This window comes from Lissotriton helveticus, chromosome 12, assembly GCF_964261635.1.
Source record: "Lissotriton helveticus chromosome 12, aLisHel1.1, whole genome shotgun sequence".
Taxonomy (NCBI): Eukaryota; Metazoa; Chordata; class Amphibia; order Caudata; family Salamandridae; genus Lissotriton; species Lissotriton helveticus.
Genome location: NC_136073.1, coordinates 821,397,926 through 821,414,895, shown reverse-complemented (window position 1 = coordinate 821,414,895; position 16,970 = coordinate 821,397,926). Strand labels below are relative to the sequence as shown.

General features: G+C 47.4%; 1 protein-coding gene across 3 annotated transcripts in view; it reads right to left on the bottom strand.

The window, feature by feature from the left end:
* Positions 1–16,970, bottom strand: part of CGN (cingulin) — a 222,679-nt gene that overhangs the window by 127,811 nt on the left and 77,898 nt on the right. For all 3 annotated transcript variants that reach the window (XM_078671006.1, XM_078671007.1, XM_078671008.1), the window contains exon 2: positions 14,662–16,003. In XM_078671006.1, coding sequence (XP_078527132.1) covers positions 14,662–15,972 — 1,311 coding nt within the window. In that variant the 5' untranslated portion in view covers positions 15,973–16,003. The remainder of the gene's footprint in view (positions 1–14,661; positions 16,004–16,970) is intronic.

Genomic DNA, 16,970 nt, shown 5'->3' with positions numbered 1-16,970 from the left:
GGAAACTACAAAGAGGATGAGGTTCACATCTTGTTTTTCTGCCAAGCATACTCCCAAGCCAGAAAAAAGTGGATCAAACCCTTGTGTAACCATTTGGGTATTAGGTCATGCAATTTGGCATATAGAATAATTAAATCTGACACTTCCCGGAGGAGGAGCTTGGCGGGCATCCGAGATGGCCGCTTGAGCACAGCGCTCTCCGGACCCTCGCCGCTCCCGGCATTTTATCCTGGCTGAATCCTGATTTCTTGCAAGAATTCGTGTGGGGGACGTTTGGCTGATTACCCTGGCACTTTTCAGAAATCGATTTGGATCTCGTATTCCTGAGATATGGTGCTCTGAACTTTTGGGCTCCGCCCTTGAGGTGCGCCCGGGACGGGGTGCGGTTCTGTAGCCGTCCTGCAATTGAACAACAACGGCAGGAGATCTGGCCTTGTGGGTCCCCCCTTCCTAAGTTTCGGTTTCGATTCCGTTCCGACTTGGGCCACGGGTGTGGATGTCGTGTTGCGACTGAGACTTGGAGGCGGATCGGCTGTTGGGCTTTCATGTGACCTATTTGCTGGCTTGGCGACCTCTACCCGAGTTGTGCCCCCCTTTTTCATGTACTTTTGATCCTGTACTTTGAGTTTCGGGCCCGTCGAACCTGGTGGCTTGTCCTGTGACGCATCTTCAAAATGGCGGGCAGAGGGGACAGAGAGACGCGCAAGACGAAAACACCTCTGCGCGGAGCTCCAGTTCAATCAAATGTCATGGACCGTTATACCCATTCTAAGGGGTCCCCCGGAGCTGCCCTGCCTGGTTCCAGTATAGCGTCCGAACGAGTTTTGGAAGAGTCGGCGGAGCCCTCCCTACAGGATATCATGGGCGCCATCTCGGGTGTGAGGGAATCCATCGGCCTACAGTACGAGGCCTTGGCCCATAAACTTGACACCGTGGCTATTGAGGTGAATCTGATTCGTGCTGATCTCGGCAAGACGAATGAGAGGGTACAATCACTGGATATTAAATCTTCTAGCCTTACGAATGACGTCTCGGAGCTCCAAACAGAGATTGGAAATCTCCGTCGGGGGAACGACTTCATGACCCGTCGCCTGGAGGACTTTGAAAATAGGGCGCGTCGCTGCAATGTTCGCCTGGTTGGTGTACCGGAGAACCCTGAACCCCACTCGGTGGATCTCCTGGTTGAGGATCTGGTCTTGAACCATCTGGCCCCTTCTGGTCTCACAAAATTTTTCACGGTGGAACGCGCACATCGTGTTCCAGGGGGCAAAGTCAAGCCGGGAGCCCCGCCGAGACCCATTGTAGCGAAGCTTTTTCATTATAGAGACCGGGACGCTATCCTGCAGGCCTCGCGGGTGAAAGGCCCGGTGGCCTTTGAGAATGCTACGGTGAACTTTTACCCGGACTTTTCCCAACAGGTTCAGAGATAACGTATGGAGTTTCGTGGTGCCAAGAAACGTCTTCGGGATCGGGGCCTACGTTACGCCATGCTCTTTCCCACCAGACTTCGGGTCGAATACAATGAGCGTACCCTTTTCTTTGATCGGCCAGATGCTGTAAATGACTGGCTGGACTCATTGCCTGACCGTCCTCCTGAGACTGACTCCGCCGCTCACCCTGGTGGTGCCGAAGGTGGTGTGGAGATCTAACTGTTCGGCTCTTATGTCTTATTTTGAATACATTCTCAGGAGTGTTGGCCGGCGTCCCTCTACATTGTGATCATTCTGTCTTTCGTTTGTTATTTTTGTTCTTGCTGAGGTCGGGGGGAGGGTGGAACGGAGACCTTTCCTCCTCCGGGGTCTTTGTGTAGAATAGGGGTTCTTGGGCGACAGGCACACTGCAGGTTGGGGTGGCTCTTTAGCTTTTTGCAGGGGTGCAGGGTGGGGGGTGTTTCTCTTCAGTTTGGGGGAGGGGGGTTGGGAAGTTTTTTCTTTTCTGTGTGTTGTTTTCAAGGCGAGTTGCTCCTGTGTTTGCTGCTGTTTCTGATGTCTAGCTCATGGACGAGGGGTCTTGGCTCGGGCGGCTGGGATGGGGGGTAGAGGGTTGAAATTTCTTTCCTGGAACGTTAATGGCCTGGGAGATCGTATTAAGCGCAGTGTGGTCTTAAAATGTATACGACGTTTGTCACCGGACATTGTTTTCATGCAAGAAACCCATTTGATTGGTAATGTTTGTTATGCAATGAATAGATGGGGCTACCGCCTTGTGGCGCACTCGGGGTTTACCTCCGGATCTAGGGGTGTGGGTATTCTTGTTCGAACCTCCCTCCCCCTGGCGATCGATGAGGTGATTCATGATGACCGTGGGAGATATACTGTCCTGGTGGGTAGGTATGAAGGCCGCACCCTATCTCTCTTCAATGTTTATGTTCCCCCGGGTTTGCAGGCCTCTACTTTTACTGACTTGGGCCGTGTTTTGTTAGATCTCCCTGATAGTACTCTCTTTCTGGCCGGTGATTTTAATTCGGTGCTTTCCGGCCTTCACGATCGCCATCCCCCTAGAGATACCCCGCAGGCTCAGCAGTGGTTGGGTGGGTTTTTAGATACCTTTGGCCTTGTGGACTGCTGGCGACTGTTGCATCCTACTCAGCTCCAATACACCTTCCATTCTGGGGCTCATGGCAGTCTGTCTCGGCTGGATTATTTCCTGATGCCCGCAGCCCAATCGTCGGCGGTTCGTGAGATTTTACATTTGCCGAGGGGTATTTCTGATCACTCGCCGCTCTGGCTTCGTTTCGAGGTTGGAGTAGAGGCGGCGAGCCGAGTGGCTCCCATTAACCCTTGGTATCTTTCCTCCCCTGAGACTCGTACCCTCTTGCTCAAGTCAATGGATGCGTATTTCCTGGAAAACGAGGGGTCGGTCTCTTCGGCTGTGTCCCTGTGGGAAGCCTTTAAAACTGTGATTCGTGGACAGGCCCTTTCCTTGATTGTTGAAGCTAAGAGGGCTGGGAGGAGGGAGGTGGTGGACCTTGAGGGGGAGATCTCTGCTTTGGAGGACGAGTTGGAATCTGGTGTCACGCCTGAGAAACTCCATGTCCTGGGTCTAAAACAGTTTGCATATAAATCTCTGGTCACTGACGCTGCAAAGGTGATGTTTCGTGAGCAGCAGGGCAGATTGTACGATGTGGGTGACAAGGCGGGCAAACTCCTAGCGTGGTTGGACAAGAAAGAAAGAGTTAATCGTGTGGTGCCCGTGATTCAGTCTGCGAGTGGTGAGAATGTGATTGATCCGACCGCCATTGTTGATCGTTTTGCGGAATATTTCCGTGTGGTATATGCTCCCGTGTCTGTGAGGGATGTTGCCGACTCCCGCCTTCTTCTGCGTGATATCACTTTGCCCTGTGTCACCGACTTGGACCGTATTGCTTTGGACTCCCCTTTTACGAATGATGAGATAGCCAATGCAGTTCGATCGCTCCGTTCGGGCAAAGCATTGGGCCCGAACGGTTTGCCTTTTGAGTTGTACAAGTTACGCCCCGATAAGGTGGCGCCGTATCTCCGCGCCATGTTTCTAGAATCTCGTGAGCGGAACATACTTCCTTATGATCAGCGTCTGGCGACAATCGTCGTCATTCCCAAAGAGGGTAAACCGCGTGACCTCTGTTCCTCGTATAGGCCCATATCCCTATTAAATGTTGAACCTAAGGTGTTGGCTAAACTTTTGGCGACCCGTCTCCTTTCGGTTCTCGGGGAGTTGGTCCATCCGGATCAATCTGGCTTTATCCCGCATCGCAACACTGCTCTGAATTTACGTCGCCTCCACGGCGCGCTGGCGAGGGCGGGGCTTTTGACTGAACCGGCCATTTTGGCATCCCTGGATGCCTCCATGGCCTTTGACACTGTGGAGTGGCCCTATTTGTGGGCGACACTTGAGAAATTTGGATTCGGGTGCGAGTTTATTAGCTGGGTTAGACTGTTGTACGCGGAACCTCTGGCGCAAGTTGTAGTGAACGGTAGAGTGTCGGCCCCCTTCTCCTTGGGCAGGGGTACCCGTCAGGGTTGCCCCTTGTCCCCTCTGTTGTTCGCGCTCGCTCTTGAACCGTTGGCGGCCTGGCTCCGTTGGGAACCGTCCCTTAAAGGTATTCGTTGGGCCCCGGATTTCGAAGACCGCGTCTCGCTTTATGCGGACGACATCCTCTTGTATCTTACTTCTCCTCGCAAGTCTTTATCTGTTTTATTTGACGTTCTTGCGTCCTTTGGCGCTAACTCAGGCCTCGTCATCAACTGGTCTAAGTCCTGTGTATACGTTTTATCTGGTATCTTGCCTCCGTTGCCGAGTAGACTTCCTCTTCAGGTGGTCCGGGATGGTTTCAAATACTTGGGGGTTTTTGTTACCTTGGACCCGTCCCTTCGTTTTGATCGTAATCTCCTTCCCCCGTTGCTTAGGCTCCGTTTGGACGTTGCCCGTTGGCGCAAGCTTCCCCTGTCTCCACTGGGTCGGGCGGCCCTGTTTAAGATGATGTCACTACGGCGGTTTCTCTACGCTCTCCAGAATTATTATGATCCTATCCCTAAGACCTATTTTCGGGAGATTGAGAGCCTTCAGAGGCAACTTATTTGGGATGGGCGACCGCGCATTGCTCTCGCGAAACTTTCCATCCCATGGTACGATGGGGGCATGGCGCTCCCCGATATTAAGAGATACTACTGGGCTTCCCATCTGTCCGCTATTAATCACGCTATGTTCTCGCCGGGTCGTAATCCGGCGTTTGAGATGGATAAACTTCAGCTTCCGGGAGGTGACTTTAACAGAGTGCTCTATTCTCGCTCTGCTGGGCGCCATCTTGTGGGACCTACTTTGACTGCTTTGACGGTGTGGCGTGCTGCGAATGTGAGCCTGGGCTGGGAGGATCGCTTGACGTTGGCGACGCCGCTTTATGCTTCAGAACGTCTGGGCGGTCTTTGGTCTTCCAAGGGTTTTGACCGTTGGGACTTGATTGGGATCTCTAAGGTGGGGGATGTATACTCTAAGGGTTCTGTGCGCCCGTTTCAGGCCCTCCAGGCTGACTACGGCCTGAGTAGTCGGGAATTCTTTCGTTATTTACAGATCAGGCACGCTTTGGTTTCGGTGTTTGCTCCTGGTGAGATTCCGCCTGACTCTTCCCCACTTGAAGACCGTATCCTTGACGAACATCTTCCTGATAGCACTATCTCCCTGATCTATAAAAAGTTGATTAACAATCGGACTGACTTATTGGCCCGACTTCGGGAACAGTGGATGGGAGATGGGTTGGAACTTGATGATGAGGATTGGCAATCGGCCCTCTCCTCTCCGAAGGAGGTGGCTATACCGGCTCGACTCCGTCTGGTCCAATTGAAGATCCTTCATCGGGTGTACGTGACGGGACCGCGACTGATGGTGATGGGCTTTTCCTCCGATGGACTGTGTAAGCGTGGATGTGGTTTGCGTGCTACTTTCCTGCATATTCTTTGGGAGTGCCCGATGGTGGCTGCTTATTGGGTGGCTGTGCTTGATCTGATGACTGTGGTGACAGGGATATCCTTGCGTCCGGAACCTCGTCGCTGTCTTTTGAATGTTTGGGAGCCCACGGACTGTTCGGTGGCACAGACTAGATGGGCCACCCTGGGCTATATGATTGCGAAGCGAGATATTGCGCAACTCTGGGGGGCCTCCAGGCCCCCTGCCCTCTCGCAATGGGAGGATAACATGGATTGGTCCATGTTCCGTGAGAAAACTGTCTATGTGGCATGGGGCAGACCCAGGGCATGGGTGAAGGTGTGGGGTCAATGGAACGAATACCGTGGAGACATTTGTACTCCTCCCCTTGTGGACACTGTCGAGATTACCCTGTCTCCTTAGGCTAGCGTTCCCGGAATCTTCATATAGGGACTGAGCTGGTATCTCCGGCTCTCCCCCCTTCTTCTTCCTGATCTCTGTGCCCCTCCCCCCCCCCCCCGTCCGAACTCCTTAGTGCTTAGAATATTGCTACTGCACTTCCGTTGCTGTCCCCCCTTGCGTCCCTTGGGCTGACCTTCAGTGATACACTCTCGCCTTTTTGTATGTTTGTTCTTTCATATATATAAAACCTGTTTTTGTCCTGTATATAATGTGGAGTATTGCATTGTTGATTGACGGTTGCCTCTGCGGGCATATATGATATGTGTCTACTCCGTTTTAGCGGCTGGCCCGTGTGGTTGTAGGCCCATCCTTGTACCTTCTTGCTTGCTCAAATAAAGGTTTTTAAAAAAAAAAAAAAAAAAAAAAAAAAAAAATCTGACACTTCCCAAATTATTGTCTTTAGTGCTAGTAGATTCCTACATTCTGTCTACATTGCCCGTAGGAAAAAAGGTCTAAAACTGTAACGATAAAGGTAGCAACATGAATTTTATAAGATTTAGTGGTAGTACACTTAACCATGCAGGCATGTGTTTGTTTTTTATTATTTTTATATCGTGTTTAAATGATTGTGTACCAGTAAGATTGGTATGTTTTTACTTATTTATGTATGTATTTTGTGCAATCTTTTGTGGCAAATTTTGCCGAAATAAAGAATTGAATTTAATTGAAAAAATGCCGCGCTCGTCACGCTGCACGGTGGCGCAGTGCTCGTCATGACCATACCCGTTTTCGAACGTTCAGCACAGCAGGGAAATTATCTCCGCGTGCGAGCGTTGCAGCGGTTATGACGAGCTCAGCTCGTCATGAGCACAGCACAACCGTGCCTCATGACGAGCTGAGCTCGTCATGAGCACGGAAGGTGTTAGGAAAGGAGAGCAAGAAAGAGAAAGGAGATATGAAATGGCAGTCGCCACTGTGTAGCTATGGTTCAGCCACAATTTACATTGAAAGGGCATTTTTTGATTTGCCTATAATTTTGGTCCCCGCGGACGGATCTGCACCAAATTTGCCACGGACAGCCACAGTAAGCTAAGGTCCAGCTTGCCATATTTCATACAGATCTGAAGGGTAAACAAAGTTACGGGGAGTGGGTTAAAAAGTGTTTTCCCACTCAGAGGAAATGTTGCTTGTACCTACAGCCAAAACCACTGAAAAGCGTTACTTCACTCATAAAACATGTTTTGTTGGCCTGGCAGTTCGGGCTGGACTGTTTCCATTGGGCAGGGTCAAGACTGATTTGCATATGGCTAGTAAAATTCAATTCAAAAAGTACTTTATTCGGTTTTTTTTGTGTACAAAACCATAAAAGTTCATATTACAATAAAAAATAGCATTCCAAGCTACATTTAAAGAAGCTTATGAAACAAAATACAGCATATGGTGAGCCCATAATTCATGATAGTGGTTGTTCTGCTGTTGCACTTTAAAAGAGAAACAGAATGTTAAAAGGTTTAGCACTTAATGGCTCTTACATGTCCAAGCATTTCCTATACTTCATAGTACATTTTAAAAAACCCGCCACATGGGGTATAATTTCTAGATTTAACATTTGTAAATAAAATAGTGCAGGCCGAGTTTGTACAATGTTCATCCTTTTTAAAATGGGTTTAAGATACAAGATCCTAGGGAATTCATAATATTTACAAAAAAACAAAGTGAAGCACATCCTGAGGAGACTGAGAGTCGCAGCCACAGGGTGCTAACACCATCCCCTTATAGCAGCCCCTGGGGACTGCCAATAAAAGATGAAACATGTAAAGCCTGAACCTGATTAAAAGGAAACGGTCATATGCTGGTATGGGCCAGAGTAAATATTGCTCCTCCACAAGTGAGGTTTTTATCAGAAGGTGGAGGCGCACACTAGGCTTCAATAATTCCCTACCCTCTCTGTCCAGCTTTTTGCGGGCAATAAAGGAATGTTTTATGAGTATAGGATCTTTATTTGTTATACCAGCCGGGTTTAAAAAAAAGATCTGGTCGCCCTTCTTTGCGGAAGGTGTCTTTAAGATAACTCAGCCAAGGAATTTTGGACATATTGTCTAGGCTAAGGGTTTCTTTTAACAAGCTATGTGTTAGCCCTAGGTGTTTATTGAGCCAACATTGTCACTGCGTCCCCTTCTGTTCTGGCTGCAAAGTGTCGCTTAAAAAAGGCATGCCAGTTTCTTCATGTACTGATAGGTTAAGAGTTCCCTGTGGGACACATAAGAGTTTTAAAAAAAAAAAAAATTTCGACAATCTGTAGGCATGCATGATTACAGTAACCCCAGAGTTCACTCCCGTATGTGGCTATAGCTAGACTCTTAGAGCGATAAACTTTCAGCATGGCTGCCACCGGTCTGTTACCCATTCTAGTTGCGAAGTCGAAAAGCGCAGCGTTGGCCCTAACTACTTCTCCCCTTTTTCTATTCATGCAAGCGACCCAGTTTAATTGTTGGTCTAGAAGTACCCCTAGGTAGGAAAAGGAAGTACAAATAGGCACCCTGGTACCGTTGACCTTAAATACATGCTGTTTTCTAGCTGCCTTCCCTACCTGCAATACATAGGATTTGGTGTTATTTATGTGCAGATCTCGTTTTAACATAAATCCATAAAAGGCGTCCAATAGTGTTTGAAGCCCTTTGGGGGTACGGGCTATCAGGACGGCGTCGTCGGCGTATAATAAAACTGGTAGGCCCCGACGACCCACATACGGGTAATCGGCCCCCGTCTTAACCAGGTGATCTTCTAGGTCGTTGATATATAAATTAAATAGAAATGGGGCAAGGATGCACCCTTGCCTTACCCCCCGGCTAGTGCTAAAACTTTGTGTGACCTTGAGATCCCTGGTGTATCTGACGTTAGCCTTTGTGTCGCTGTGTAAGTCCATTAAAAAGTTCACTAGGTGTTGCTCTACCCCCATGGCCTCCATGGACTGCCACAACTTTCCCCGGTTGACACAGTCAAAAGCCGAGGAAAGGTCCATGAAGGCCATGTAAACTGTTCCTGGTCGTGCAATGGTGTATTTTCCCAGGAGTAGGTAGAGGTTGAGACACTGAGCCAAAGTGGAATGCCCTCTACGGAACCCATATTGTATATCAGAAATGATCTTATTCTCTTCAGCCCAAGTGGACAACCTCTTCAGGATAATTCCCCCTAGGACCTTTACAATGGAGTCTATCAGGGAGATAGGCCTATAGTTTAGTGTGCAGTTTCGGTCTCCCTTTTTAAATACAGGGACTATTGTTGAGACCCCATGAGGCTGGACAAGCCTTTATTGCTGCAGCGTTTCCCACAGCTGTAAGGATTGGGGCCCAGAATGTGGGATCGGATTTAAAAAGGTCTGGGGGGATACCATCTGGACCTGGCGCCTTTTTGTTGGAGAGGTTACTTATTCTCTCCAATAATTCGTCTACTGAAAAAGCCATTACCTCCTGCCCGTGCCTCTTATAAGGGGGGGCTGGTTGTGCGTTGTTATCCTGGAAGATAGCAACAAAATGATCCACCCATTCGCCCTCCGTAATGTTTGACCCTACTACACTGGCCCCAGCCGGTTCTAGAGGTGATTGGTTGATTGTGTTCCAGAACCTGGAGCTGTTTGAAAGGGTCAAGGGGTTTAGCAGTTCCTCCCATAATGCGTTTTTCAAATCGGACATTCTTTTGGTTAACACCTTTTTGTAGGTTAGCCGGAGCGAGCTGATCAAGACTTTGTCTCAGGGAAGTGTTTTGAGTGCTTTTTTCAGATCTCTTGCAGCTTTAGAGCAGTTTTTGCAAAACCACTTGGGTTTGTCCAAGGTGGGTTCCCCCCCCGTGCCTCCAACATCTTTCCCACGTTTTGGGCAATGTTCTCGAAGGCTATGAGGACTCCTTTACTCTCGGGATTGGGGTTAATACAAACAAGGAAGTCATTTTCACAAGCCTTTTTTAGTTTTGAGGAAATCGGACGGTACCACCTTATTCCATTTTATAAGTCTCCCACCGTTAATAGGTTGCAACATGTTATCTCGCGGTGTGGTGTTGTTTTTTAATTTTTTCATGAGGTTTCCTCCTAACAGAACACAGAGCGGGTTATGGTCACTAAAAACGCTTGGAACTATTTGAAAGCCAGATAAAAGTGTCAATAGATTTCTATCTACTATAATAAAATCAATGAAAGTGCCATGGCTTCCTCCTTTAAATGTAGGTTCTTTTTGGGTGGCACTTGGTGGTGCGATGTTCATAGCGAACAGAAGGTCTTGCTCCTCTAGTAGGTGGTTCAGAGTAGAACCCTCTGGAGTATGTTCGAAATTAAGTCCCGATGACAGGGGACATCCAATATCTGATACAGTGTACAACATGGGATCACCACATAGATGGACATTAAAGTCCCCGACTAGCATCAAATTCCTTCTGGCAGGTCCCCGGCACTGAGTGATAAAATTGTGTAGTTCGGTGGTCCTACAGCCCTCTCCCTGACAAGTAGCATTATAAAAGTTGGTCACACACATGCTATTCTCATCTTTCCCCAGCAAGATCGCCTGGAAATTTTTGTTGCCTGAGGGAAGGACCTTAACACTACATCTTAATGCCAGGGAAAAAAAGATGACTAGGCCCCCAGAGGCCCGTCCGCTTCTGGAGCTTGTTGCCGGTACAAAGAAGGATTTATAGCCCTCAATAGCGAGGTTACAGTCAGTTACCCAGGTCTCCTGGAGACAGATAATGGAGAAGTGTTTTACAAACTCAATCCATAAAGGGTCTGAGATCTTACTTGCTAGCCCCGCTATATTCCAAGAGTGGATGTTATATTCTAGATTACCCTCTGTGTTCACCCCAGTGTTTTTAGCAGATATACCAGGCCGTGCTGTTCTAGTGGTGAGTTCCTCACGATCCCTATCTATTTCTAGAATACCGGTTGAGCCCACACCATCCAGGGCAACGCCGGGGCGGAACGCCCCACTGCTACTGGATAATGTGGGACAGTCCAACTGAGGGTCAGGGCCATCGAGGGGGGTTGGGGGTGGCGGTGGACTCACTCGGTCAGTCACAGTCACTTAGACCTGAGAGGATGTTGAATCTGTTTGTGACCTCCAGATGTGATAGGGTTTCCGATCCGCCCCGCGTTTTCCCCCTAAACGACCTGACCGGGATTGTGTTCCATCCATCTGTCCCATTACTACACTTAGTAACGTACCTCCTGGTTCTGATGTTGTCGGCTCGTACTTCCCCTGGTCTATACAAGAACCCCAGGGGTAGGATTTCTATGCCTTGTCCCCTTTGTGAGGGCCATGTGTGGCTAAGTGTTTGACCTCTACTTGTGCTGATCTGGAACCCTCAAATACTTTGCTCCAGCCACCAAGGGTTTCAGGGCTCCCTTTATTTTCGGCTAGACTAGTGTCCCTCGTGTCCAGGATTCCGGATGGTGGTGCTGTTGGCGATTGGCTGGTAGGTGGTCTAGTTAGTTTATTGGTACCATTCCCCAACCTTTGATGATGTACTTCGCCTAACAACCTCTTACTACCCACCAACTCTTGTAACAAGTGATTGTTATCTGTGGTGGTTTGCTGTAACTTATCTAATCCTGCGCTAACCACTCTAAGTCTCTCTAGGAGTGGGAGTGTAAATGGACTTACCAGGTGTTCTACCTGTGCGATCAAACTATCCCCCCCCTGAATGAACGGTGATGGGCTTTTTGGCTGGAGATGTTCCCTGGTGTTAGGCGGAGCTAGAGGGGTAGGATGCTGAATAGGAACTTGGTTTTTGCAATTAGTTCCCAGGGAATTAATATTCTTGGTCACAAACTTGGGGATTTTAGCCCGTCTGCCTCTTTGTACACCCCCGCACCATTTTCTTTTCCCTAGTTGTTTACTGCGGGTTGACGTTGTATCCACTATGGGGCATACTTTGATCTTTATGGGGGGGTGTTAAAGCTGATAAAAAAACAGGGTATCAGTTATGCTATCCTGTGTACTATTTCCCAAAGTAATAATACTATGCTCTTCCGAGACGATGCTGGTTTCTGGTAATCCTAGGTCGGTAAGGCGTTGGCTAATTCGCCTCTCAGGAGTTACACTGTTCAGGATACTGCCCAGGGATGATCTTTTGCCACTGAGAAATTCTGATGATAATCTTTCCTCCGTGAACGCAATTTCACGTTCCAGGACGGCTACCGCCCTGGTGAAGTAACCATCTAGTGTACCAGAGAAGCTTACCCCGCTAGGTTTTGACAGAAGGGACCCCCCGTTATCATTGGTGAGGGCCATGATCTGTTAAGTGAAAATATAAGAAGCTAGCTTAAACAGCAATGTCCAGTAATGTCCAACAGTTAGTGCAAACTTATGTGGTTGTTTACAATAAAAGTCGTTGTCACCTGGTCTATGAAGTTTGCGAAGTCCGTGGATTCAGGGGGTGGCCCAGCCCAGCCTTCTCTGGCTTCCGAGTCCCACAGAGGGCCCGCCCTTTGCCCGGGCTTAGCCCGGCGCAGACCCGCGCGCGATCCCGCGACGCGGGGACTGCAGGGGTTTTAACTGTCCTCCGGGCGCAGGGATGCGGTCATCAGCGGCACCCCAGCAAAGGATCCTGGGTAATGGAGTCCCCCGCTCGGCGGCCGCAGATGACAAAGAGCGGCAGGGGGGGGGGGGACTCTCCAGTCAGTGCCAGCACAGGAACCAGGTATAGGGAAGAGGAACGCTCAGGGCACCACAAGGTAGGCAGAAGGAAACACCACCTATGGCTAGTACCAAACTGAGGAGGCATGGGGGGTGGAAAATTATGGACTAGGATGCAGCCCAAACGATTAACTGTGGCTGAGATTATTTCAAGTATTCCATCATCCATCACCTTGTTGTTGCAGTTCTCGCCCTAAGTGCAACATGTAGAGAACCAAGCTATAAGTCACATCTTTTTTTATTTATTAATTTTAAAAAGGGCACAATTTGACGTCTCTGCATGAAATTTGCAAGAGCCTTTACACATTTAGCCTACTCTTGGTAGTTTGACATTTGTGCTTATTGATCAAGTGGGGGAGCTGTTCAACATGGGGGAAGAAAAATGATTTTGTTAATAAGATTGGCACTCTGTGACAAACACATAAAATTTGCCAGAAACTTCGAAGGATTGGTTTTCTAGTGGAATGTCAAGTTTGATGCTAATCCTTAGGGGGAAAAGGATATACACAATGAGACCATTTTTGGTGAAATGCCCAAAGATTACTAAGTACTAGGAGTGAATCAGCAAATTATAAACCAACATGACAGACTTGAAAACTGAATTAAATGTTAAAATCTTGTTTTGGGGGTATGCAAGAGTGGGCATTATCACAACATAAATACGAGCATTTATGTAATATGTGAAGGCAGTGACCAGACAGAATATAGTACTGCTAGGGGTTGGAAAAAGGATACAGACTTACAATAATTGCCTCATGGTTATGGATTGGTGTAGGGTAGCAGAGAGAAATATATAAGAGTTGGGGTTGTTGAGATAACTATAGGAAGATTTGGGGGAAATGGTGTGAGACGCACAACCTGGACTATGTGTAGAACAGAACAGTACAATATGTTGCAGAATCTAGGAGTAAAAAAATGGGACAAAGGACTAGGCAGATAACATTATAACACGGAAAAACTGAAGGAATTATATATAGGACGAACATTCCATGTGATGCTAATGACTACAATAAGGTGATGGAGATGACCTATCTATTTGTTTTCAGTGAAAAAGTATATGTTACATATAAACCCTCTTCATTGAAGTTAAGCCGGGATGGCACTTCTTTGCAAGCTCAGTGTGACATTTCAGTTCATCACGTTAGAGGAATAAGTGGTACTGTACATCTCACTGGTTGTAGAGCCCTTTTATAGGAGCAAACTGACTGGAAAGTACAATTATCCTAGGCCTGTGAAAATAAAGGGACTTTCTCTTGAATCTGGATGGCCTCAAATCCTTCTATATGGGGAAACTCTAGAAGTGTTAGTACTGTGACAAATCCAAAGGGGGGGGGGCATGGAAGCATGTAAAAAAATGCTAAGAAAATTAAAGAAAAAGTCAGAACAATCAGATTGGGAAAACTGAAAACGCATAGCATGACTGAAGTCAGTTACAAGAGGCATAGCTGTATTTTTGCCTTTTGCAAGACAGAGGTCCAGCTACCGGAGGGACCGAAGAAACTGAACGCTGTTCAAAAATGACCAATCTCTAATAGGGAAAGAAGATTACCTGAAGCATGAACAACCACAGAACACTTTAGAAAGAACTGCCACCAATATGCCCACTATTCCAATTCAAATGTTTAATAGATGCACCAAACCCGCTACTCTGCCCTCAGGACACCCCAGGAATTTTAAGAAAAGAGAACTGCAAACACCAGTAGTATTCACATCAAATATCCTGAAAAGTAACAGAAATGAAGGCTTGCTGCATATCTTGTAGAATTATTCCTTTCTTAAGAAGAGTTAAGTAGCGAAAAATCTATTTCGTTTTGCTTGCCTTTGCTGAACACGGCGAACTGGTACCAAGGACAACATTTATTTCATTTGCTTAGTTTTCTAATAGAGTTCTAAGCACAATGTTGTTTCTCTTACTCGTAGAGCACAGGATTACTTCAGGCATCATGCAAATATTAGTCTACAAATGTACCGTCCCCGTTATTTTCACATTAATGCTGCTACAAGTGTGTGCATAGCCTAAAGGCAGAATTCATACATATAGTGACACAATCACTAACAATTAATTAAACACAGACTAGTGATATAAAGCATTTCCAATGAATTTTGCACCAATGCACTTACACGATCACTTTAAATGCTTTATTTATGCCACTACAAAAGGGCACAGAAAACAAAAGGTTACCTGCAGCGCTGCTTGAACTTTCTTTTGCTGCTGTCGCTCTATCACGGGCTCCTCCACACTCTTGTTCAGCCATTCCCTGGTGAGCTCGGACCGGCTCACCTCGACCTCCTGAGACCCTCTTCGCTGCAATCTACTCAGGCTGTTGCTGTTGAAGGAAGTTCCGTCTGTGCCTGGCTGGCCCCCATTCTGCACTCTGGACACTTCCCTCCCTTGCAGCTCCCTGAAGTCAGCCATATCATAATGGGTCACTTGGTCCAAGCGATCCAAGCTCTGAGACCTCTTGCGCTCATCCAGCGAGATGCGGCTCCTCCGCCCCGTTGATCGGCCTCTCGGCTGGCCTTTCACATCAAATTTACTTATCAACGAATCCACAGACGAGAGAGGCTTGGTGTCAATGTCAGTGCTTTCAGTGTTCTTGCCGGCAACCCGGGATGCAGGGGGTACAGGGGCTTTTGGCAGAGGGTGTTTTGGAACCTCAGGAGACACAGACTGCTGTCTCACCATTGGTCTTAGCCCTGAGATGTTATCCCTTTCTTCCCTAACGTCAATCCTTTTACTTTTACTGACATCAGCAGTTCTACTGCTCCCGCTGTTTCCACCTGTAGGTTGGGATGGACGTGCATTAATTGGAGATGAACGTTCGCTGTAGGGTCGTTCTCCATAGGAGTCCCCCTTGTCAGTGGAAAGTACGGAGTCCTGGGATCGGGATCTTCTTAGGTCCTCCACAGAAGAGTTCTTGGACAACTGTGACGTATACCCTCTCTGTGGTGGTGAAGGTACCTGATCCCTGGAGGGTGGTCTACTCCCAGTGCCGGACTGAAAGCTCCGTGACTGCTGTGCCTTTGTGTAATACTTTGAACCCTGCTCTTCATCGGACGTACTGCTATATTGGGAGCCAGTCTGCGATATTCTTTGGGGGGCCCTTCTAACAGCATAAGGATTCTCTGGAAGGTCAGAATCTGAACTGATGGAGCCCGCTACCTTGCTGGTGTTTGAAACCCGTTCATATGAGTCAGGGGGCAAATTGGACACAGGTGGGTTATGTGAGGCAGTCTCTCTGTAAGTGTTATCTGTCCTAATTTGAACGCCATAGGACGACTCCCTCTTCTCTCCGCTGTTAAGAACCACAAATGGCTGCCCATCGATTCCCTGAACTCGTACGGCCACGCCATAAGAGTTTGCTTTTGGGGTTCTACTCCTGGTCTTCTGTGACTTTGCTGGCTCCTTTAGGTCATCAATGAACCGGATTTGCACCCCATAGTCCACAGGGTTCAGCTTGTCGGCCATCTCGCCATTAATGTGCCTTTCCATTCAATATATTCTGGGATATGCCAAGCTTATCCTAAAACAAAAGAGAAAAGAAAAGTCATTGCCAAGTGTCACTAGGTCAGTGGAGTGACTATTGTAAAAATAATGTGTACATATACTTGCAGCTACAGAAGGCTATCTAAATAACTGGCATTTTATAAAAAAGCAGCTTATCTCTCCGAGCTGAATGCCTCTCTAATAGCCTTAGAAGATTTGCATGTGCAAAGGGCACTTTTCGCGGTGTGGAGCAACTGAGCAACACAAGATTTCAAATGGCAAGGAAAGACAGAGTGAGCTTTAATTACCTTTATGGGACTATTATCTATTAATTTCATCTGGCAATGCTTCCAATGCTCGAATCTTTCATTTCTATCAATTCCGCCATAATTACCCACCTTCAACTCTCAACTGGTTAAGTTACGTTGTTTTAAGATAACTTGATTAGGCGCACGTTCACCAGCAATATCTTGGCGTGGAGTAGTCAGAGAATTAATGAGAGCACAGGAAAGAAAACAATCAGCAGTGATATACCTGCTTGAACAACCAACTTTTGCAATGTTTCCCAAACCGTATGAAATTATTTTCATGACATAGAGGATCAGAAAAGGAATTCCATCGCACAGGAGCTTTGCCCTTCCATACATTTCATTGAGTATGTAGGAATCACTCTATTGCTAGAATTTCATGATCTTAGAAGCCAGGTGGTAATGTATTTCCCAAATCTCCTAGTCACATATTTACCACTACTAACAATCCATTGGTCTTTCCAGGGGCTTAGGTTCGGTTTTACAAAATTCTCAAATTTTCAAAAAACTAATACTGAGACATATTCCTGCTTTAAGATCTGAAATGCCAAAGATGGTGAGGCGCGTGCCGAGTAGCACTTCTTCCTGTGTTTCCAATTACATCAGCACGATTCTGTTACTAAATTATTAAGTGACCAGGCAGCAATGCCCTCTCATCTTGATGACTCTTTCCTTTACTTGTCAGTGCAGTGACAC